Raw genomic sequence first — 25123 nt, 5'->3', positions numbered from 1 at the left:
CCTTTAAAAAAACGGATTCTGGAAAAAAAAAAAGAAGAAACCTCAGGGATGTCAGACTGGTGATTGTACCAGGACTCTTAGAGAAGAATTAGCGTATCTAACTCTACAACTACATGTCTGAATAGTCCAGCAGATAGGCTTCATCCAGATGAGTGGGCGGAAGCCTGGGGGCGCGAGACGAGCCAGAGGTTGGATCCACAAACAAGTGTAGGAGCGGCACATGAAGCAGTACGTGGTTTTGTTTACAAGCTTTGGTCTGTAACAGAATGGGCAGCTTGATGCCAGTCTGAGTACAGACCAAGCGTAAGGTTCAGGACTCGATCGAAACAAAGTGATTGATTGCAGGTTGAAAATGGAACTAGTTGAACTTTGACTAATCATGGACAGGGATTGGTTAGTGCCTCAGGATGGGGTCCCTTTTAATCCACGCAATGCTAACGCTAGAAAGTTGATCATGTGGGAGAAATTAATATTTGCGGTATGTGTCCGGCTGGAATTATGACACTTTCACATGTTGGAATAGAGCTGTAAAAGAGAACATCTAGAGCAAGATTCACGAGATGTGGGTTCAAGAATGCCCTTTTGTCACGTTCTTGAACGGGTGTCACATGCCTGGTGTAAACGTAGAAAAACACTACACCTTTGTTAGGGCTTGTTGACTTGGCAGTTTTCATCCTCTTTCCTGATCTTAGCTGCATCACTCGTCAAGCCTACAGGAGCTGGAGATCCCAGGTGGATTTATCCAGCTGTTCTTCTGGTTAGCGATCTTGAACTGTAGGTCATAGTCATTCCTGCCATTCCCAGCCAGTGTGTGTGTTTCATGTTGTAACATCACACCATGTCCGTCTGATGAGCGGTGGATCTTGTGGATGAACGTGGGCCGGCAGCAGTGCCGCCACAATGGGCCCGTTAGCTGATTCAATGTACCATTCTTTGGGTGGTGTGCTTCACTTGGGCTGGACAATGGCCTCATTTAGCATCCCTTCTCTGTTGAGGCCCGCCCTGTCACCATGGCACCCCTGCCATGCCACACCCACCCCCCAGTCTGGCCCATCTTTGCACTTGTTCGCACTATTAGGACAACTGGCCTGGACAGCCATTGTTGACCCCACCCATGAGCCAGCTTCATTTTTGGAGGGTCTTCATGGCAAACCGTCCTGTAGATCTGTATGTTCAGACCTACTTTTGAAGAAATTCTTGTTCTGAACATCTTTTGTTAAAAGGTTAAAAAAAACTTTACCTGAAACCAAAAACATCCTGTCATGAGCTAAACAGATTTCTGAATAAAAAGTTCAAAAACAACAGCAAAAATGTTAAGAATCCCAAATAACCATCAGAGTTCATCTTTTTAAGGAGCTGCAAACACGACGAGACATGTCAGGATACGGCTGGTTTGCTGTCACAGCTAAGCAGCCTCTCCTCAAAGTTGTAGATTTACATGAATGTGTGTTGATGTTTTTTATCTCTCTGTTTAGGAGAAAGCATTCATTTAGAAAAGATGGTGATTGGTGACATGATACGATCTGCTTTAAATGCAGACATACGTGGTTGCACACTGAGTATCCATTTCCAATGCGCTGGATCTTGACCCCCCCCCCCAAGATTGTTCAAAGGTTAAAAGGCTCTCAGTCTGCGTCCAGCTGCTGTGAGCTGACAGATTTCAGCCGTCTTTGTGGATAATGGATTTTTCACGGTCTTCTTTCCTGCTTTTCTTCATTGAAACAGCTGAATTTGCCTCACAGACTCCAAGAACTGTTTTTTTGAGGTTTATTTGGGTGTAAACTGCAACATTTTGGTCTCTCAGCATGAAGTGGCTCTTCCTCTAGAGAAATCCGCCTTGGCCTCAGATCTTTTGCTTCTATATTTGGATCTGGGTGACCTATCAAGCTGGATTGTGAGCCATCTGAACATGTACCCATGAGAGGACCACAGTACAGGCTGAGCTACTTTCTGAGACTTTTCAGTCAAACCTGACTTTTTATCTTTACATTCCTTGAAAAGGTGTTCATAATCTAACAAAAGAGTCAAACGGTCACATTTGAATGATCAGTCACTTTCATTACTAGAGGCTATAGTTTGTCCATCTGCAAAAGAATAACAGTTAGATTAGGACGATGGGTTTTTACAATAAGAGCCGGCACTTCTTGTGCTGTGGTCAGAGATGAGGAATTGGATAGATATGCTAGTATTTTGTGAGCTTGAAGGTCGCCTCAGGTTTCACGCAGGACAGGCGATTCTGATCTAAGAAAAAGAGGAAAAAGACCCGTTTATTCTTTTACATTCTGTAGTCGTAGCAATTTTTACCCCACTAAATGTTTACTTTTTGTACTGGATGATGCGTCCACTTTTGGACCGTGTTTATTCTTCTGCTTTGTTTTTTTTTTTTGTTTTTTGATGGAAGTGTTTAGTTCATGTCATTGTTCAGCAGGCAAACTAGTGTTGCGGATGTTTTCAGTTATTAACATAGAAAGGCCCTGCCGTCCCGGCAAAGTGGAAAAAAAAAAAAACAACCTCCATTACCATGACAATGGGGAATCAAAACTGATCAGTGTGGTTTCTCAGCCACAAGATATGCAGAGAGTGCTGCTATGAAGGGAGTCTGAACAAAGGGAGCATGCGGGTCCCGTCCTGCCTGCGCTTGAGTGTGTTAGTGTGTGTGCACGTGTGAGGGGGGAGTCCCATGACTAAAGTTGTTGGTTTGAGAGGGTGGGAGGAGGCGTTCACTAGGCCAGGGTGGATTCATGTTTCAGTCCTGGGGCCACCTCTTACACCCCCCCTCCACACACACACACAAACGTTTGTCTTCATATTTATTTCCAAAGTGGTAGAAAGTGGGATGAAGCACTAACATTTCTCTGCGTCTGTGAGTTTTTTGCCTTTTACATTTCTTTATGTCAAGTTTCCAACTGTCTCCATGGTAGCTTTATGTCAGACATCAGTTCCCCTTCATGCATCATAAAAAGATGAACTTCACATCGTTTCCTGCGTTATATCTCGTCAACTTGCTTTAATCTTAATGCACAAAATTGCTTAAACCTGCTTTAATTCAGATAAAATGTCCAATTTCTGTAGGAATTTCCTGCAATTCCACTCTGATGAGATCACGGATGCCCAGAGTTAACTCTGAAAGGGACACACTCAAAGCTTATGCGTTTGGGAAAATATGCGACACATCCTTTTTGGTTCTTTGACTCGGAACAGGTTTCTCCCAAGTCTTCCAATACATAAACTTCAGCTTCAGTTACAAAAGGGGTTTACATGAACACACTTGAAGGAGTGTGTGTCCATCACAACAGGCACTTGGCTGCAATCTGTCTATTCATTTGCTGGACAGGACAAAAAAAATAAAATGATCATTTTAAACATGGGTCAAGTTGAGTCAACAAATGTTATGAATCCAGACACCTGCTACATGTTCACTGTGAAGAGGATGAGCAGCTTTACATTAGTGTATGAACCCTGGATGGATACCCTTCTTTTGCAGACGTTAAGCTCCGAGCTGCAGTCGGCGTTCGACTTTGTTGAATTCACTCGCTCGCTTTTCGTCAATTGATCCCACGGCCCCCCTCCAGGCCAAAAAAGGTTGTGTTGATTAACAGGCCGACATGGGATCCAGCAGTAGGCCGTGCCAAAGCGCAGCGTGCTTCTTCCTGCAGTGCCAAGGCTTTCCTGCCCTGCAGAAAGTTTGCTCAGGTTCCAACATGCTGCAGAGAAAAAAAGTATTTTAGAGAATGTCTTTCAGGACTTTATTAATATCAATGTGCAGAGAGGCAAGCAGAAGTATTTATATGTTGAACTTCCCTTCAAAATCCCCTCTTATGCCATCTGCACAACACAAGGGAACAAATGCACATTTTCAGTTTATTGGTTTGGTTTTCAGTGGTTTTGTTGCTATGCTGCAGGCCATAGATGAACTGGTTTCCACTCTGTCGCATCCTGTATGACTGCATTGCTGGGATGCAGACTTTGAAAGAGCCATGCAATCTCACCTCATCAGCGACATGCGCCTTAACTGTTTTTCAAGAAATGATCATTTCTGTAAACTGTATTTGTTAGTCTTCATAAAACATAAAAATGTTAAGGGGGTTTCAGAAATTGCAACATATCATTTTCAGTCTCAAGAACCGGCACCAACAATAATCCAACAATGATTTTACTTCAAAGTATTTTCCTGAATTTCTTTCAGGAAAATACTTGTTATACTTATTTTTTGATGACTTACTAACTGTATGGAAAAAAACTTCCACATGTCTTTATTTTTTAATAGATTTTTGAAAAGTTATTCTGTTTTGGAAAATTAAGAAAATAATATTTAATCATATTGGTAATTAAATTTTAATCCTGTGAAGCTAATTTAAATAAATTCAGTATTTTGTAGGTGAAATTCATCCCTACAAATTGTTATGACAAAGGTAATGTTATAAATGGGATAAAAGTGACCTCAAGAAGAAATTCCTGAATTTGTCTGAATTACATTGAAGTGCACTGGGTCATGCGTGTTTTAGTAGTCATCCATGTAATGGTTACTCTGTGAATTGCATTGGATCCACTTTCCTTTTTTAACCAGCTTTAAGGAGGAAGTGACAGCGTTACCCCTTCTGATCTGTTCCATGGTCATTTAGAATCCTAAAAAAAAAAAAGGCCCCAAAAATCTAGATTATAGATTATTTTTGCTTCAGCCTTGAAATTGATGGACACTGAAATTAATGTTCACAAACAAACAATCAAAAACAACTAACAGATAAACATTAGGGCTAGGCGATATGGCATAAAAATAAAATCTCAGGTTTTTATTTTTTTAATGCGATTTCCGTTTTTTTTTTCCCCCGAGCCCCCCCCCACACACACACACACACTTAAGGAAAGCAATAAGTACAAACGGCAGACAACTTAAAGCAGATTTTGCTTTTATTTAATCATTATTTCATCATTATTTAACACAAGAAAAAAGTAACCCTCATTTCTTGGATGAATAATAAATAAATGAACTCACTCTTGGAATCAAAGTCCCAGTTGTGTTTTAAGTCACACTTTGTTGTCTAGACTAAAAGGACACCAACATTCACCTTGAGAGTAGCACCATTTTATAAAGGATTAACAAAACAGCTCATATCTGGGGTCTAAGGTTTTATTCAATTAATAAACCCTGTCTTGTCCACGGTATATATGGGTACTAGGGCTGCACGATATGAGGAAAACTTGCGATATGCGATATTGGTGATTAATATTGCGATAACGATATAATTTGCGGTATATAAACAAATATCAAACCAACCAAAGACATAATTTCCATTTCACTGCAACAGCATAAAAATTATACTCCAAATGACTCTTGTCGACATAGGAGGCAAACCTCAAACATAAAAGGGCTCATTTGATTGATCAACAGCGTAAACGTGTCCTTCCTATTGGTTAAATGCATAAAGGGATTTATTTCATTTATTCAATATTTCAAGCTGCCATGAGTTTGTTTTAGCACATTTAACCCTTGTGCTATCTTAGATGACCCCCCTCTTACATTGACGTGTTCTCCCTACCATGACAAAGGTGGATAAAGGTGGAAAGATTTCATGTAATCCATGGACACCAGTGAAGATCACAAATCATTGTAGAAAAGAGGTTCAGAGCACTGTCTAGTGGGTCTAGATGACCCAACTCCCAATGGTAAAGTGTCTAGGATAGCACAAGGGTCAAGGTAACCATTTATTGCGATTTTCGCCGTCTTTTGCGGTAGGCATATTGCACAGCTTGATGTCGCGATAACGATAAATTTGCGGTATATTGTGCAGGCCTAATGGGTACCATGTCTTTGGCTATATGCAAAGCGACCGCTTCGGTGATTGTTCACCACCGTGCCCCTTTCCTAGGGATGGGTACCGAGCCCCGGTATTGAACGAGCCCTGGGGCAACATTCTTCAAGACAGCAGTATCCGTAAGATCTGACCTCAACGGTTCTGCTATCGGTACTGGAGAAGTTGCATTTTTTTTGTGTCCCACAATAAACTAGAGGTGTGACGGTGTGGGATTTTTGATCACGCGATGATGAAGCAGCAGGAGTCGCGGTCAACTTTTCTGTAGTGCAATTTATTCATGTTATAAACCGGCCAATCAAAGCCTCTACAAACGTATGTGGTCTCACTTCAAACCTTCAATCTCTTGAGCCTGCTTTCAAGTGATGGGGGTGTGGCCTTCTAACATACTCATTCTTGATTTGTGAGAGTAGTTGCCATAGAGATGTAGACTCAGGCTGACTCGGACCAATCATTGTTAATCAAAGTCGTCTTGGCTTCAACATGGCAGCATCTGTATCGTGAAAAAAAATGGCAACTGAATTGACTTCATGTCGTTGGAGCAGGAAGTGAACCATTTGCTTTGGGTCACGTCTGGTTCTCTTTAACAGTCAATGGTTGCAGCCCAGAAAGACCATAAAGGGTTGTGTAGGTATTTCATATTGCTGTATAGGGACATAGTTTGTCCTCCAAAAGACCAATGTTCTATGATTTTGTGATTCCTCACTCTGATAGGTAAATCATTCAGACATTCCCAGTGTTTGGCTTTTTAATGAATAAACCAACTTGAGAGGGCTCAGACATCCCCGGCAGCAAAAGCTGTTCAGTCAATCATGTTAAGAAGTGGTCTCATCTTTTTTTTCTTTATTCTCTTTGTTCTACTTTACCTAATATAATGTTGAGTTTTTTGGGACTATGACATCTTCGGCGTCCTGCCTTGTGTTGTTTTCCTGCTCTGAGATTATGACAGCAGATAAGCAGCTTGTATATCATCTGTCTTGCCTTTCAAAAGAGCCATGGGTTGTGTGCCAACTTTGCCTCACCTTAAACTTCACCTTTGAACGGAGGAGTCATTCATGCGTCCCAGCACGGCTGTAAAGACGCAAATATGCACATTCACGTCACTTTCTGAGCCGACAGAACAGAGATTGGATTATGTTGGATTAGTAATACTCTCTTTAGTTTGTCTGTTTGTTCTTGTGATGTCTGTAATGTATTTGTGTGCTGGTTTTTGAAGTGTAACCAAGGTTTCGTACTCTTTCAAAGGACCTATATCATGCAAAATCAACTTTATGGTATTGTAATGTTCATTCCTCCTTATAAATAAGCGTCATTTTGCGCTCTTGAGCACCAGCCCCTCCCAGTCCACGAAAACGAGTGAGTTGTCACATTGTGACGCGTGAGAACAGTAGTATGTTATCAAATATGTTATCATATATATTGATTTATATTGTTCACACTTTCCTTTGAGCTAGCGGTGATTGGGTCAAACACTTTCCTTTTATATGCACAGTATACACATCCATCTTTAAAGACCCATCTTTTGATCTCTTTTCAAACTGTTCTCTTTGTTCTTTTAGTACGATTAATGTCATTTTTAGGAAAAAGTTTCTGCAGAGCGGCAGGAGTTCATTAGAAATTTGCCTCCAAATTGTGGGCGGGACTGTTGGTGCGGAGTAATCCCACTCATTTCCAGTCGTCCATCTGTTTATACTCTCTCCCACTAGCTTACAGCCCCTCACACCACCAACCTAACATTAGCAGTACAACAAAAATGTTGAGCAATATCAGAGCTATCCAGTATTACTGTTTTGATCCAGATTCCAGCTCAGATGAGGAAAACAAAGACGCTCATGGATCTATTTGTCTTCAGAGTGGAGCAGGGAGCTTGTGGCCCACCGCTTTATAGTTGGTTTGTAACAACTACAAGCTTTTTCAGTCTACATTTTTGTCATCTGTTTCTGATTCCCCACGTTTTAAAAAATAAACACTCAAACGCAGTTTCAATCTGAATTTTTTTTCTATATGTGCCCTATCATCAGAAAAATCCCACCAGAACATGTTAATAACACCAAAAAGACAATTTTCATCGGAGTGGGTCTTTCAGAAGAAGAGGTGGCTGTATGTGTATAAATTGTTCTCAGTCAAACAGCTTTTTGTTTGTTTTCTTTAAGATTAAACGTTTCTTTATAGAACGTGATTCTTTGAAAAGAAAAGAAAAAAAACATTTTTTTTATATGCCACAGCAAACAAATGAGTCAGGATGTGCTGGTTTGATTTTTTATGACACCTGCACAACACTTGTGCGTTTTCTGTTGAAGTGTCTTTGTTGTAATTCTACCTTTTTCCAAATGTTTATTTTTTTATTTTTTGCAGATGCTTCTTTTCCTGCTGGTGTTTTTGCTCAACATTTGAGCCCCGAATTGTTTTCCTTGACTGCCTTCCAATGTTTACATTTGTTTGGTTTTATATTTGGATCCAGAAGGTTGTGTGGGCTTCTGCGACCGGACCTAATTCAGGGGAGTAATTAAAGGGTGGGTTGGAGACCACTGAAACTCTTTCTAATCTCGTCATTTCATTCGTGAATGATGGAGCTCTCTTATAAGTAAAGGGCAGCCCGCTGGAAGCTTATGGATTTATTTTTGCCCCACCCTGAGGGGAACATGTGGATGCACTTTAGTTCTGCTGGCTCATATCACGTAGGTCCTAATAGGAAGCCTGTCCTTTGCATGTCCTCAAACAGCAGATCGGGTTTTCCATGAATCTGCGGCTTTGGTTCAACCCTTAGTCTTCACACTAAAATACCCCCGTTTGTCAGGAAAAGGCCCTGAGGTTCTGTGTAATTGCAGTCCTTCAAGCTCAATTGCCCCTGCTCCTTGATAATTCTGATCACTCTAAAACACACCTATAGTTTTTTGTTTCCTGGGTGGAGCATTTAAAATGAATCAAAGTACTGCCATTGTCTTTAGATCGCAAAATTCTGGCAACCTCAGCTGTCAGTTTTTTACTGTAAGAGTTCATGTTTGTCTTTTCTAATTGCACCTTTTAAGGATAAACACATTTGTTATTACAGTAAAATTTACAATTGCCCAAGAAGAACCATAAAAATAACCGTTTTTTTACCATAATACCATTAAAGCAATACTTTATTTTTACCACGTGGATGCAGTTTTAATGGTGAAATTTGACAACTTCAGTTGGCAGTTATTTTATTGTAAAAGTTTTTATTTTTCAACAGTGTAAATGATTCTCTTCTGCAATTGCAAGAGCTTAAAATTGTTCAAACAACATTTAATGTCCCTTTTGTCTATTAAAATAGAAAGAAAGCAGCTTTCAGATGAAACTTTCAAAGTTAAATGTAGACAGAATCAAAGCATATTTGTCAGAAATGCTGGCTTATTTTGATTTTAGTGGGCCGTATTGTACCTTTCAGTGTAAATGGGTTTTGACACAGGACAAAGGTCTAACCTGGAGAGGACGGCTCTGAGAACGGGTTCCTGCCTGTTATTCCAGCTGCAGAACAACCTTTTCAGAGGCAGCTCTCCAGGACTGAGCAGCCTCCACTGCTGCAGTCGTGACTTCACTGCAAGGCTTCCCACTCACGTCTGTTATGCCAGCCCTGCAGAGACGCAGCACTCCACAGCGGTTCTGGGGATCCAGTGCGCACGCCTATATGTGGAAAGTTGCAGTGCCTTTTCATTGTAAACTATTCCCTCAGCCAGCCAAAACATGTGACCTGGAATGAGTTCAGAAATCTTAAAGCTGCAGGCAGCGTTCCATCCTGGCATTTCTGACTGCCGTTAGCTTTTTGAACCTTTGAAACCCAGGATTCATGGAAATTTCCAAAACCCATACTGCTGTGAATAGTGGCCTTTTGAATTTAGGAGATGAAGATGGGCACCATTTCCTGACCTTTTGGTCTCTGAAAGCTGTTAAAAAATAAAAGGTTTATATTTTGCTCTTAGCTTTGATTTATGACTTCCTTTTGGCTGGACAGTGTCTGAGCCCAGACTTACATTAAATCCAGCTGCATTTACAGTTTAACTTAAAGGGCAGGCCACACTCTTGAGGACCCGTCCAGACATTTTAATTGATGGAATTTTTCATGTAACGTTGTTTTCCACTCAAAAGGAGATTTAGCAAAACCAAATTCCTATGTCTGTTCCTTCAGATGATCCAAACACAGAATAATGTCTACTTCTGTGATGAAGTGACTGACTGACGGCTCCTCTTTTTTAACACCTGCATAGGTAAACCGCACAGGTCTGACGTCTGTTCTTTTATGACAACATGTCTGCTTTTCCCCACTTGTTGTGGCGCTAAATATTATTTTCAAAGTACATGAGATGACTTTTAAGATTACATCAGAGCTCAATTCTCTGCTGACTAATGCAGTTTGTTGGAGTGAGGACATTTGAGTTTTTAATTTCTTATTCAAACTCTATTGAAATACCAAACTTTTGGATCTTTTTATTTCATGATGGAATGATTTATTTTAATTTGAAAGAAAAGTATTTTTCTAATTGTTTCAATCCCAGCTTTTGCCAAAAGATTTTAAGCTGACAGAGGTTGTTTGTTTATGACCTTTTTGAATCTCTCTAAACTTTTCTGTCTTCTTTTTGAAAAACATACTATGAAGTTAGAAAATGTTTTATTTTATGAGCAGGCTTCAGTTTGAAAGCTTTATTGTTCTGCCAAGATCAAGCGGAAAAAGCCGGTGTTGTAATGGAGGAATGTTTTTGGATGCTGGATTTGGTTAGACAGCAATTAGCCGAGGTGCATGGAGGATGCTGTAAATCACGTGGGAGTGTCTGTTAATACAGGAACTGCTATCTGAAGCTTTTTTTTCTGTTGTCATGTGATCATTGGGACTCTATAGTCTCTGAACACAGCGAGCTCCTTTATGTTTTCTGCTTCTGACTTTATTTTGAATGTCCAGCAGCCTTGCCACACTCCCCGTCTCTTTGCACCTTAGCTTATTGCGTTCCCGCAGCTTTCCAAACAAACCCTCTCCAAACAAGCTCCTCAGCCTGTCTGGGGGGGGGAGGGAGTGAGCTGGGCGGTGGCCCCGCTCGGCTGCATCCTATTAGGACGGGGAGTGTTGAAAAGGGGTGTGGTATGGAGTCAGTAACATCTGTGCCTTTCCCCTTTGCCCTCACGGCGCTCTGCAGAGAAAAGAATCGTCGGCCAGCTGGCTCTCTGCAAGACCTACATCAGTTTCACTTTGAATGGAGAGTTTATCTCCTCTTTACTCAAGCATCCTCCATCCAACTGGGATTTCCCTGTGAAGCACTGCTCGTAGTTGGAGGACTTTGGACCGGCGCGGATCACAAACCGTGTGGTTGAAATGTGCTTTCTGCGTACGAGCGTAGTTTTCTGATGTCTGGATACTGCAGTGAGCTCGCACCATAAAGGGAATGCCCAAAGCGCAGCCGCAGAGGCACGCTGACTGCAGGACGGGGTAAGACGAGCTCCGTGAATCTGTCTTTTCTACCCTATAATCACATGAATGTAAGGAAAATGAGGCGCAGAAGCCGGAGCTGGCTATCTGCTGACTGGAATGTCTGCCTGCATGTGACCAGCAGATGGTTAAAGGCTATCAGTCAGTTGTTGAGGCTGAGGGGAGTCGCAGGACGCCGGCTTGTTTTATCACTTCTGAGAAGGCGAGCTGGATTCCTCTCGCCAGTACGTAGGTGATTGTGTCATGTCTGTCTAATTATGAGGTGCTGGCGCAGAAAAGCGGGTTGCTGTGGTGACGGGGAGGAGGAGGAGGAGTGGGGGATGACAAGGTGCTCGGATAGAGCCTTAGGGGCCGATTTCATGGTGGGAGAGGTGTCCTTTCTATGCCGGGAATGCCCCGTAATGAGCGGTCTGCGGCAGTGATGGGGTGAGGTGCTGGTGGAAATATGTGTCCTCTCTCACACCCACACACCCACCAGCCCCTCTCTCCAGATTGATTGAACGCAGCCTGTTATCAGTGTCAAGTGGGTGTGTGGAATAGGATGGCATACTTTTCCTCGATGGAGGCGGAGTGCAAATAAGCAGGTCAATGAAATGGAAAGTCACCTTGAGCGTGGAAGCTCATCGCCTTCATTCATTTCCTGCCGCTGCTCATCCGTCTCAGGTTCTCCTCTGCTTTTGCAGTTGGGTCAGCTTCTGCATGTCGCATGAGTTGCACCAAGCCTTTATAGGAGGGGGCAGGATTGTGACGGTAATCTAGATTTTTACCCTGTAATCCTGAATACGTATTTGTTTTTGTCATCTGAATTAAAGAGACAATCCTATTTTCTTTGCTTTTTTTTCATAAAAACAGATTAAAAGGAGGGTAATGTGCATTGCAAGGGGCTTACATCAAATCACCCACCCAACCAGCTTCCACTGGTTACCTACCGCTCTGGTTACCATAGCAACTGGAGAAGAGGCAGGGATTTTTTTAAAGGACAAGCTGCAGCAGTTCTGGGTATCCTGGAAAAGATTAGAGTGCTCTTCATGCCGCTTTATTGATAATCTGTCGGGCTGCGTCAGTATTTGGGGACACGGAGCAGCTGAGTACATGTTTACTGTTTTAATGGAAGATTGTGATAAATGCCGCTTTATGCTTTTAAAATCCAAATGATTGTTTGCTCTTTAGTTTGTTTTTAACTTTCATGTATCTTTTTATTTTCAGTTTTTAAATGATAGACAGTTAAAGGGCCTATATCATCTCATTCTTAAGCATTTCAGAGTAAACTATCCATGTATATGAAATTATATTACCTCTGGCACACTAAACAACAATTTTTTATAAAATATTAGTTATTCAATTCAATTCAATTCAATTTTATTTGTATAGCCCAAAATCACAACAACAGTCGTCTCGATGGGCTTCGAAGTAAAACATGAAATCAAAAGGATCACGAATACAAAGAGTTCAATAGAAAAATACTAAAATGAACTAACAAACTGACTAAGCTATACTGGCATCCCTGCCCTTAGACCCCCCTTCGCGGTAAGGAAAAACTCCCCAAAAAACCGGATTCCGGAAAAAACGAAGAAACCTCAGGGGTGCCCACATGAAGGAGGGATCCTCCCCCACGACGGACAGGCGATTTACCAGAAATCTTAGAGAAGAATTAACTTATCTAAATCTACAACTACATATATAAAAGTCCAGCAGACGAGCTTCATCCAGCCATGGTTGTGGGGACAGTCAAAGGCGCGAGTCGAGCCGGAGACAGGAACCACAGCCAGGTGTAGGAGCAGGAGCAAAGGCGAGGTAAACGGTCAGGAACTGGAGCACGGATGAGCCAACTGGAGTCTGGAAGCACTCCCACTCCCCAGGAGGGGAGAGGAAAAAAGGGACAATACATGAATCGCACTGCACCAAACAGAGGCATGGAGAACTAAATGATAAATTATGATCAAGAATGGAGGAGAGGAAGGGTAGAAGTAAAAAAGGAAAAAAGGAAAGAGGACAGAACCCCAGTGCACCATAGTTACCCCAGCTTCAACTTCTAGCAGCCTTTTAAAAGAAATAGTTATTATTAAGTTTAATTTAAACAAATTAAACTTACACTTAAACTTAAACAAATTATTTTCCCAGCTCCTTTTTCTACTCGGAAGTAAGACGAGTAGAAAAAGGAGTAAGACGATTTGATGTCTGAGGCTCCGCCTTTCTCTCCCCATTTCATGACGTCAACCTAGAGGCGGCCTCAGCAGAGTGTCTGCGTTTCTCCCACAAAAACAAACATCCAAAACTTGCAAAGATGGATGTTCATATTGTGCATATAAAATGAAAGCATTCTGCCGATCACTGCTAGCTCAGTGGAGAAAGTGGACGTGTCTGTTAGCCTGGAGGCGGAGCTGGCAGTGCAGAATCTTCCTGGAAGGGGCTGTTCTCACTTATCTACGTCACATTGTGAGGATCCGAACGTTTTTGTGGGTTGGGAGGGGATGGTGCTCAGAGGGCAGATTTTTAGAGGAATATTCAGAAATGCGTGAATGGATTAAAATACCACTTTGGGGTTGTTTTTCATGAGGAATTAACATTATACTTAAAAGCTCAAAAAGTTGATTTTGCATGGTATAGGCCCTTTAGCTTGTGCATTAATTGCATAACGAAAGATGCTTCACTTGCCTCCTTTGATGCTGAAAGGTTTTTCACCCTGATTTCAAATTATTGAAGTCTTGCACCAGAAAATGTGGCAGAATTTGTCGCTGGTCACCATAAAATGCCACATTTAGCAAGACGGTCCAAATTTGGGCTTGGTTTTCAATTTTAACTTTTTTTTTTTTGGGGTGTGTGCATGTCTGTGTTGCCAAGCGTTACGTACGACTGTATTGAAACTGCCAACGGACAAAGCACAAATGCAGAAAACTGATTCCCATGCAGAAAGGAGAAAAATCTCGTTTCAGATCAAACATATGTGGCATTTCAGTTCTTTATGGAAAGGTAAACAATTTTATCCCCTGATCAATTTATTGATGCATATTGCTATATGTTCCATTCATTGCAATGTTAGTTGCTTTAATGTGCATATTTATTTTATAGTGGCACTTTGGAAAACATAGTAATATTTGACCTAAATTTAATTGTTGCTTTGTAAAATTGGTCATAAAAGTTGTTAGAGGGCCAGACTCCCTAAAATCCCAACTTAAAGAGTTAAAGTCCCACTCTGATCATCTTTTGCTCTATTTTAAGCATTCCACGTGGTCTTTTAATTATGATTATGCCGTTTTTAGCCTAATCTATTGTTCTGAACGGAAGGAGTTAATTAGAAATTCACCTCTGAGTAGTAAGCCTGCTCCCACTTCCCAACATCCATCTGTTTACACTCTCTCCTGCTAACTTAAACCCCTTCACACCCTCAAGCTAACATTAGCTTTACATATGTCCTCCATCAATAGGGAAAAAAGTTACAAGAAACAATTAAAAACACCAAAACTATGATTTCCATTGGAGTTGGTCTTTAAGTGACTCATGTTCTTCTATTTTCCTAACAAATCTCTATCTTTTAGATGTTTGAAGTAAAGGGAGTCTTTGCCTCCTGGTTGGTAAAGTTTAAACCGAGCATCAAGTGCTCTCCATCATTGCCCCAAGTCTAACCTCCACTCAAAGGCCTGACCTGTGGAAGAATGTTAACACGAGTAGGGGGGTGGCTTGGTGATTATCTTTACAGAACAAGTTTGACAGCCTTGTTTTGTGAAAAGAGCAACAGGCCTTTAACCTGATTCTTAATCTCTCTCCTCCCTGCCATTTGACCACATACTCCCCAATCCTAAATCTTTACTCATATTTTCCTTTACGGATTTGTAAAAAGCAGGAGCAAGTTGGGAATTTGTCGTGGAGGATGTGATGCATCTAACACTGGGATGTATTGAGGAACCTAATCAAGATGATCCACTTTGGAACGTACTATGATGAGTACTACTCATCATTAATGATAACATTCTACGTTCCTTGGTTCAGGTTTTGTTTTTCAAGGGTTGAACTGAGTTCAACTTACCAGTTATTGATCTTTCCAACTCTGCTCCGACAAACATCTCTATCAACACCGGCTTTGTTCAACAAACAATGTTGCTGTTTGAGAAACGGAGCATGTCAACAGTCCAGATTACAATTGAGGTTGTTGTTTGAGCGCTCAGTTGTAGCGTGACAGTAAACTTTGTGAATTAACTAGCCTGCAGTTCCTCCAGGTTTAGAGGGCATATTGACCAGATGAAGGGGTTTATGTGTCTGTATGGTGAGGAGAAGTGGAGATCATGAGTTAGTGTAATAAAGACAGATTTGAAAAAAAAAGTCATCAACTTTATCCAACAAGACTAATTGAATTGGCTATTTTTGTTTCGGAGCAGACGCAGCATCACCGTGGCAACAAAGTACAGAGCCGTTTTTAACTCTAATAAATATCAAAGATGACGCAGCATTTGAGAGTTATGATGACCATAACACAACTTGTCAGATTTTTTTAAATCTTTGTTTAAAAATAAATGTTTAAAAAAACATTTTTCTAGAATGCAATGAATTTTCGTAATACACTTGTATGTACTGTATAGTCATAAATCAGAATAAAAGCTCTAAAAGAACTTTGTTTATAAAATCCCAAACTGTTCACCACGGGACTTTTAAAAGATCTAAATTGTTTGTCATGTAGAAAAATGTATTTCCTGTTGTAAGAAATACTTTGTCTCCGGTTATCCTGCCTTTACACAGGCTAATCCTGTAATCTGAGTCTAATACTCCAGAGGCGATGTGCCGTGTTTTGGACTTGAAGTTTAAATGCATTTAAGCAGAGACGCCTTTAAGTCAAACTGTTTGGCGACTCTAACCCTGATGCTCCCTCATCACGAACATTTAACATGCCTACCAATGAGAATCGATCGGTTCTAATCTCCTTTTAACCTGCTTGTCTATTTCACCGTCATGGCCCTAATATTTCTCGATGACTGTCTAAGTCCGACTGTCTGCTCATTATGTTTAAAGTCCACCGTTAAGCTATTAATAGAATAAGAGCTGAGAAAGATATCCAGCTGTGCAAAACAATGTGGTACCACCAGTGTGTCATTTACAGCTAAAGCGCAAAAGATCTATTTTTAAAATGATCAACCTATTGAGGACATTTTAGATGGAGTTTCAAGAACTCTTTACTAGTAATAGTGAACACATTCTACCTCTTCAATAATTATCAATCACAAAATGTATTTTTATGCCATTTCTTGCATTTTTTTTAGTCATTCAAAAATGATGTCACTGGAAGTTTTGCATTATTAGAAATTCTTTCTTAGAACCAAGCAAACTAGATTTTTAATACAAATGTAAGACTGACATTGATCTAAACTGGATGGATTCCAGAAAGAGATATCCAACCTTAGTTTTAATGCATACCTTGGAATCGTTTTTAATGGGATCTAGAGCCGTCATAATTCATTATAGTTTAGTCGATTTGTGTCCTCGTACTGTTGTGTGAAGCAGTGTTGAAATGTATGCCTCGGTTATTCTCTGAGTGCTAAATCAGAAAAGAAGATTAAACTGGCTGCGACCAAATGCCCATGGCCCGCTTAATCCAGCCTCTGCAGTTCAGTCTGAAAGCATATTTGTTTTAATGTTATGTTGTTTTTTACCTTGCGTTAGCTGCTGGTATGAAATCCTGAGTGGACACAACAACATTTTGTTTTTTGGTCACTTTGGACTAACATTAGTGCTGGGAAGGGTAAAATTCGTTTAGAAAACCATTAAAAAAACCCACCCCTAGTTTAATTTTTCTTTTTTTGGTCATGCTTGAGTCATATCACTTTACCGAAGATTTGATGACATTTTCAGAGCAATAAAGGAACAAGTTATGTTGACCATCTTGTTTTAAACACAAACATTGTCTGAAATATTGGAGTCAAGTTGGTTTTATAAAATGACTTTTCTGTGCAGTTTAGGGGCTTTCTGATTTCAAAGGCTGGAGCCAGAACAAAATCAAGACTGTCACTTTTTAAATTGAAGATGACCCTACTGAGGTTGAAGTTGTAAAGTATTAAGTGTTGTGTTTAAATATGAGATTGAAATTGTGTTAAAATTTTGGGTGTACTTGTTTGGCATGTGAATATTACAATGTCAGCTCACTTGGCATATTCCGACAATTTTGGAAAAGTACGGGTGTGATTGTGTGGCGATTGAGCGAATATCAAATGGGCCCAATACAAAAGAAAGGTTTGTCCATGTTAGATATTTGAGTTTAGCATGTAATATGTTTGCTTTCTGCATCATTTCAATTTAGTTAAAAAATTCCTTCCAAATCCCCAAATTGGCATTTATTTTCAAACCTCCATGAGAAACAAAACCGTTAAGTATTGTGTGTTTAGGACAAGTGGAAAGTAGCCCCAAAATCAGGATTTTGAGAAGTAAATGACATCATTTTGTTCCCACAGCCCTGCGTGCAAATTTAAATTTTTCACTTTTCTAAACCAGTACAGACTTCACACTGTTACACTCCTGCTCTGACTTTTCATCCCTCACATTTCTGCTGCCAAAACTAATTCAGCCTTTGACTTTGACCAATTTTCTGTGGTGTAGATGTCACATTAGGAATGCATCTCATTGTCAAAGACAGCCAGGAGACACCAGCTGGTGCTGAAGCTATTTCACACATCTGTGTGCAATGTCCAGCTGTCCACTGTAGTCTCTGTCCGAGCTTGAAAGTCCCGCTTGCGATGCCAACTTGTGCTGTTATTTGTACCTTGAAATGTCTTTGTAATGTTTTGGACTTAAACAGAATGAATTGGATGTTTTTATAAAGTTTTCATTTGTTAAAGACCCAAAGATGAAAATTATGTTTTTGGTGTTTTCATTGCACCAGTAATGTTTGGTCGGGGTTTGAGGAGGGGCTGTAAGGAGCAGGAGAGCATGTGAACAGAGAACTCTCAGCAACAGGGGAGAGAAGGGGGAGCATGGTTGCTCCACGCCAACGGTCCTGCCCATAACTCGGAGAGGTGTCTTTTTTTAATGAACTCCTACCGCTCTGCAGAAAGTATGTCCTAGAAAACGACACAGGTTTTTGATTTTGTCTTAAAAACAGAATAATCCTAATTAAAAGTTAACTGGGAACGTTTTCAAAACAGATCAAAAGATGATTGGAGTGTGTCTATAAAGACTTTTGCTATGCCACTATTAAAACCAACTGTTGTTCTTTTTGATATGCCATGAGAACTTTGACAACTTTTCTTCTTTTGTATGTTTTGGAATGTCCTTTATTTTTTAAGGGTTGCTTCAGGAAAACTTATTTTTACATTTTAAGGTTGCTTTTAGTGCTAGAATCGCATTTAGCACTAAATTCAATCTACTTAAAAAGATCACAACTTTGGGTTGTCATTCATTAGACCAATAAAAGGAATTATTGCAAGCCGATATATTGGGCAGAGGAAAAAAGTAAAAATAAAAAAAGGCTAAAGTTTAAGGTCATCTGTATTTTCGTATCCCCATTTTTTTGTTTTCCTTTGGTCATTTTCTTCTTCTGCGTCTCCTCCAGTGAACACTGGCACTGGTTTAATTGGTGAGCTCTTGGACAGGCACTGTCCATGGCCTGACACACACTTTACAAACAGTGGGATTCTTTTTACAGTCTGGACTGCTGCCAGGTCACCCACAAGACCACATGGTCAAGAAACAACAAGACCGTCTAAAGATGTAAATCTCCTCAAACAAAGGCAGAAGTGTTTGACTGGAGGCAGGCGGAGTCTTATCACCAGAAGTGTATGAATGGAGGAGTGAAAACGATCTGTCTTTTAATGTAAGCTCTTAAAAGACTTGATGTTTCTCCAGGTGTTTGAGTTTCACGGTCATGTGAGAACTACTTCTGTTGCATGGGATTATCCTCAGGTATCAACGAATTCACACAAAATATCATCAATCCTGTTCAACTGCTTGGACAGCTAAAGGTCACTGTAAATGGTTGGAGTGGACATTCATGACTACGATATGAGAGTCTGTTCCAGCAGTTGACACTGGAAGGTGTGAGTGTTGTTCAGGGTCACAACTCTCGCCTGACTGAGAGGAATGTCGTCCTGCTGCAACAAACCTCTGTTCTGTTGGAAACCTCGACCGTCTGACAGACGACCTGCAGGGGCTGATAAAGAACAGTTCAGGTTAAATAATTACTCCAAAGTCAAAAAAAATCCCCAAACCTGTTCTCAGATGACCTCACAGAGATGCATCCAGAGGTTCCGCTAGCTGGATAGGGACCAACCTTGTCTCCTTCTGGCTCACAAGTTTATACAGACTTTACTGCCGGCTTTAGCTAATGGAAAAGATGTGCAGGTTTTTGGACTAATATGGTCAAAGGGGGCTTTCAGTTATGTCTCCACTCCATGCATGAAGATGCATGAAGCCAACCAGCTGCTGCTGAGGCCCCCGGTAGTCAATCTGGAAACACTGAGAAAGTGTCAAAATAAATACACAAGTCATGGTTGTAAGTAAGACAGAGCTGCTGTGTGCTCCGTCTCACATGCAAAGTTTAACACCTTTGTGTGGTTGGTGAAAAGTATTTAAAAGAGATTTAGTTCTGATTGGCAGATTGCCTGGTTGTTACATGGTATGATTAATGTCAGACTTCTGGCAGGTTTATATTTCCAGCAATGATATTGATTTTCATTTGACCAATAGAAAAACTCCTGTGATAAATAATTTGATTTTGTTTAGATTTTTCAAACTTTGGTATTTGTTTGGTCTTTGTTGTTGAGTTGGCTGTTTCGGGTGGGTGTACCATCAACAACTGGTGGATTAGAAAAAACTCCAGTTCCAAACTTTCCCTCACATTGGACTATTTTAGGACGAGGTAGCCATTGGAAAGTGCAGCTGCACTTTGTTGCATCAGCTCCATGAGAGCATTGAGCCGGAAATTTCGATTACAGTTGAGGACGTTTACCTGGCTGGGATAAATGTGGATATCCACCTCGCTGATGATGATTGATTCTGTCCGGGTGCAGCTTTGGTTCGTAGCAAATCACTGTGAAAGATCACATGAGTGCAGCCATACAAAACTCCTACTAGTCACCACGGCATCCATGGTTTTTAGAGCTGGCTGGGTGCATGGCAACTGTAGAGCTGCAGTGTTGACACACTGACAAAATGCTTTATATACATCCTCATTTGCCAGACAGCAGGTTTGTTTTGATTAAATAAGAAAGCAATGAGACTCTGTGTACATGGAATGCAATAAATGTAAAACCACAAACATAAAGCATGTTTAGCCATCAGTCTGAGACACACAGCACTCTCAAATATCAGTTATCTTAAATATCATGAAGGCATCTTCTGGGGAATGTGCTCAACCCTTTTTGGAAATGCTGATCATTTAGAACAGCTGATGGGTGTAATTGTATCCATGATGAGAAATTGGAATTTGAACACCTTACTGGGACATTGGTGCACCTTTGTTCATTCCTGATTTAATAAAAATGGTAAAAAAGCAACTTTCTGAATATATATATATATATTTTTTTTTACGATTTCTTTTCAGAAATTCAGCTTTTTTTTCAAATATGAGAAGGTGGATGTGACCTAGCATGAATGAAGAACCTTGTGTTGGCTCTTTCACCACATTAACCAGTTTCCAAAGGGATGCAGTCGCATACGGCTGTCATTGTGAACACACCCTTGTTATAATCTTCATTCTTATTAGCCAAGTGTTAACAGGAAGGAAGGGCATCGGACAGATGCTGAATGTACTAATCCAGGCAAATTGCAGTCTTCATTTCAATCAGGTTTCCCTCGTGGCCAGACTCTATTGTGTAAAGGCTATAATTGAGCCTTTCAGTTTGGCTCATGAAGAGGTTCGCTGTACTCTCCTTTCATAATAATTACCTAATGTCATTAACTGTTGCAGGGGCAGAGGGTCAAGGTTCTTGGTTTGCAAAACTCATATTTTAGAGGAGTTGGCATCCAGCTAGAGTGGATTTGGGGATTTTGTTGCAGAAAACAAAGTGTTAGTGTCTGCATTTGGTGGTGTTCAGACTCTGTAATGTAAACTGACATTATTCCCACTGTGCATAGTTTGGTACCTTTGCAGGCAGCCTCCCTCCACACCATTTGGATCTAAAATTAGGACTCATTTCAGTATATTTCCAAAGTAAACCACTGGAAAATGTAACGCCCTTTCTGCCATGATTGACCAAGCAGTATGCTTTTATTTCTTTCTTTGAGGATGCTCTTCTTAGAGTTGTTTTTGTGTTAGTTGGTATTTAAAGTGCTCTCTGTCCTTGTTTTGTCTTCCCAGCTCTCACTGACGGAGGCCCAAATCTGAGGCGAAGGAGGCTGTAAAGAGGCCCTGAGGGAGCCTCCCTCCCTCCCTCGCTCTGTACCTGACTAGTGATCACTCATCTGACAGCCATGGCTCCCCGGAAGCGTGGGAGTGGCGGCGGGGGCAGCGGACGTGGAGGACTCTCCTTCATGTTTTGCTGTTTTAACAGCAGTGATCACCCAGAGATCACCTACAAGCTGCGAGAGGACTTCGCACTGCAGTCCTTGGAGCCGGCACTCCCCATGCCAGGGTACGATGAGCTGGATGGCATGTTCTCAGAGTTGGTGGTAAGTAGGGCTGCACGATGTGTGGTATTAGTGATCAATATTACAATGACGAAATAACTTCCGATACATGAACTAAAAGCAAAACAACTAATACATATTTCCATGTTTACTTTATGTATTTCCCGCACTATGAGACGCACCTAAAAGCCTTCATTTTTTTCATCAAACGACAGTGCAGCTTATTTACAGATTCTTTATGGTTGTGTTTACTGATGTCAAAGTGATTTTTAAGACGGACGCCTGTTTTTTGGAAGGAGTTGCAAACAAGTTTGGGTGTTACTGTAAATATACTAACGTGTAGCGGTGTCTGACTGTTTTTGTTTTTACGTTACAAGGGGGAGTTCGGTTTCAAAGAGTTAGGTTAATGTCTGTTTTAGCAGTATCAGCATTTTTTTGTGTTGTAAACAAAGTTGGAAGTTCCAGGTATTGTGACTATCTATGCTAACGTGGCTGATATGTAGCCTGTTACAAACAAGTGCTGGAATTATTATAAACACAGTTAATAAAGTCTGCCTTTTTGTCCGTTTGTTGCCTTATTTATGAGATGAGATTGAAAATAGACCATTCATTGACATTACGCCATATATAAAATACGGTAAATAAAGGTCAAAAAAACTAAACTTGTACTCAAAAAGAACCTTGTTTACATAGAAGGCAGGCATCTAACATAAGTTGTCCCACCGATTACTTCAAGGTGCCATAAGATTGTTTTAGCATGTGTGCGTCTTTTGCATGTTGCAAAGGCTGATGTATCGTGATGGTAAATTTGTGACTTGTTGTGCAGGCCTATTGGTAAGTTTTGGTAAATGGCATATTTACAGTCACACTCCCATTTATCCAGAAACACACAGACATTCACACACTGATGGCGGCTCCACTGCTGAACACTGGAACCAACCTATAACCACTAAAAGCAACATGGGTTCAGTGTCTTTCCTAAGGACACTTCAACACAGGACTTCAGGGAACTTGCGATCTTCAAATCAGAGGTCGACCGCTCTACCTCTGCACCACTGTGTGATTATATTAGTTTTATATTATATTATATATATATTATATTAGTTATATTAGTGTACCTCTTTTCAATTTTCAGTTTAAGGACTCCCTGCATACAAAGGCTGAAGAACAGATGAGAAGAAGCATAATTGTTTATCTCAAAAAGGATGTTAACTTGTTTATAGATTCCTTAACTGTAACACCGTGTGTTAACGCATTAACGAATAAACTGTATTATTGTAAGCCTTCACGCTTGCATGATTCTGTAAACAGGGTCAAGCTGCTTCCCTTTTTGTCTCTTTGTCACTTGTAATTTGTCGTACCCTCCTGAATCTTCTGGCCTCATCGGCCCCCTCATGGCTGCTACAGTAATCTTGGCATTTTTGCACATCAATAGGTCTCATTCAAGACCCGCTTAAGTCCCCTTCAGCCGCTAATGGCTTGTTTTTGTCAAACATTCTTTATAAAGACATAATTCGGAAAGCAGAATGTGAGGGGAAAAAAAGCTTTCTGTTGCTCCTTTATCCTTAGAAACAAAAACAGCCACGCGCTCTTCCTGTCAGCAATTAGCCACAATGAGCCTGTGTACAAGTCTACCGTAATTGGATTACTGGAACTAATCAAAACTGTAAATAATGATCAAGGAAATGTGATCAATTAAGAATCCTACTATCCACAGAAGTCCATTATCTGATTTATTTTGAAAAACTGACATAACTTCAGGCTGGATTGTAGCGCCTTTCACCTCATATCAAGAAGGCCCTGGTTCAAATACTAGTTGGGTTCTTTCTGTGTGGAATTTGCATGATGGCTTGGGCATGGATGGGTCTTCTGTAGAACACTCCTAAAACCTTCTTCATAGATTCATTGGTATCTCTAAATTATCCCTAGGTTTGCATGTGAGTATGTGAATGTGTTGTCCTGCAACAGACTGGTGACCTGTACTTAGGTGTACTCCAGTGACCCTGAAAAGGATTCAGGAAATTCTAAAGATGGATGGATTGATGGCATAACTTTACCAACCAGACGATTCTTGGTGTTCTTGGCCACACATACAGTCGCGTGTTCATAAACCTATAATGAATGCATTATACTATACCAATCATATGTCCCTGGTACCATTGGCTTTCTGCAAACTGAACAATAAGCCACTACTGTTCTTCATTTGTACTTCACGAGGAAGAAACAACCATTGCCTTGGAAATGCAACTCTGCTCTGCAGTTTCATCTGACTTCCCCCATAATTATTATATATGATGTCTATTACTTCTGTTTATTCATGTTTACACATTTGCAGATACAAAACTACAAAATATTTGGTGCAGAGGTAGAGCAGTCAACCTCTGATTGGAAGATCGCTGGTTCAGTTCCCTCCCTGTCCACGCATGTGTCATAGTTGGGCAAGACTCTAAACCCCACACTGCTCCTGGTGGTTATAGGTTGGCGCTAGTGGGTGTGTGTGGGTTTGAATAAGACTGACTGTAAGCACTTCAGGCTTTTTAAGAAGGTAGTAAAGCACTATATAAGTATACACCATTTACCCTAGATACCATATATTGGATAAATTGCATACATGCTCGGATGTTTTGGCTCATTAGGAGAAATCTACATCCAATGACTTATTATCAGAAATCTGCATTCATTGACCAAGGACATCAGATAATTCTGTCCATAAGTTATCAGAATATAGGAGGAAACCAGATGATATCAGATAGTTTGTGTGCATATAAACAGAGTACAGGTTTGTAAGGAAAAAGCAAAGCAGAATAGAAGGGAAAAAAACGTAAATGTTTCCTTTATTATCATCATTCCTGTCTAACTTTTGAGTTGAGACGAAGCTTATTTTTCTGCATTTAGATCTCTTTAGTGCAGAAAGAGATCTTGAATGGACTCCATTTGGTCAGAAGGAAAATGCTGATCATCCCAATGAAGCATAATCTTCTTTTAATCTTATACAATGGGGCAAAAAAGTTTTTAGTCAGCCACCGATTGTACAGGTTCTCCCACTTAAAAACACGAGAGAGGCCTGTAATTTTGATCATAGACTTCAACTATGAGAGACAAAATGAGGAAAAAAATCCAGAAAATCACATTGTCTGATCTAGTGAATGACCTGCAGAGAGCTGGGACCAAAGTAACAACGGCATCAGTATCACACTACGCCGCCAGGGATCCAGACGTGTTCCCCTGCTAAAGCCAGTACATGTGCAGGACTGTCTAAAGTTTGCTAGAGATCATCTGGATGATCCAGAAGAGGATTGGGAGAATGTCCTAAAGTCAGATAAAACCA

At 40.6% G+C, this 25123-nt stretch overlaps 1 protein-coding gene across 4 annotated transcripts in view; it reads left to right on the top strand.

The window, feature by feature from the left end:
- The window catches only part of daam1b (dishevelled associated activator of morphogenesis 1b), a 48480-nt gene that overhangs the window by 4622 nt on the left and 18735 nt on the right, over positions 1 to 25123 (top strand). For 2 of the 4 annotated variants that reach the window (XM_078942814.1, XM_023952726.2), the window contains exons 1-2: positions 10894 to 11250; positions 21527 to 21837. In XM_078942814.1, the coding sequence (XP_078798940.1) occupies positions 21640 to 21837 (198 nt within the window). In that variant the 5' untranslated portion in view covers positions 10894 to 11250; positions 21527 to 21639. Of the gene's footprint in view, positions 1 to 10893; positions 11251 to 21526; positions 21838 to 25123 lie in introns of those variants that run through there. The other 2 variants (XM_023952727.2, XM_023952725.2) reach the window with 1 other exon arrangement.

This window comes from Oryzias latipes, chromosome 24, assembly GCF_053564925.1.
Source record: "Oryzias latipes strain Hd-rR chromosome 24, Olatipes_Hd-rR_3.1".
In the NCBI taxonomy this organism is placed as follows: domain Eukaryota; kingdom Metazoa; phylum Chordata; class Actinopteri; order Beloniformes; family Adrianichthyidae; genus Oryzias; species Oryzias latipes.
This window is presented reverse-complemented; position numbering and strand designations above follow the sequence as displayed.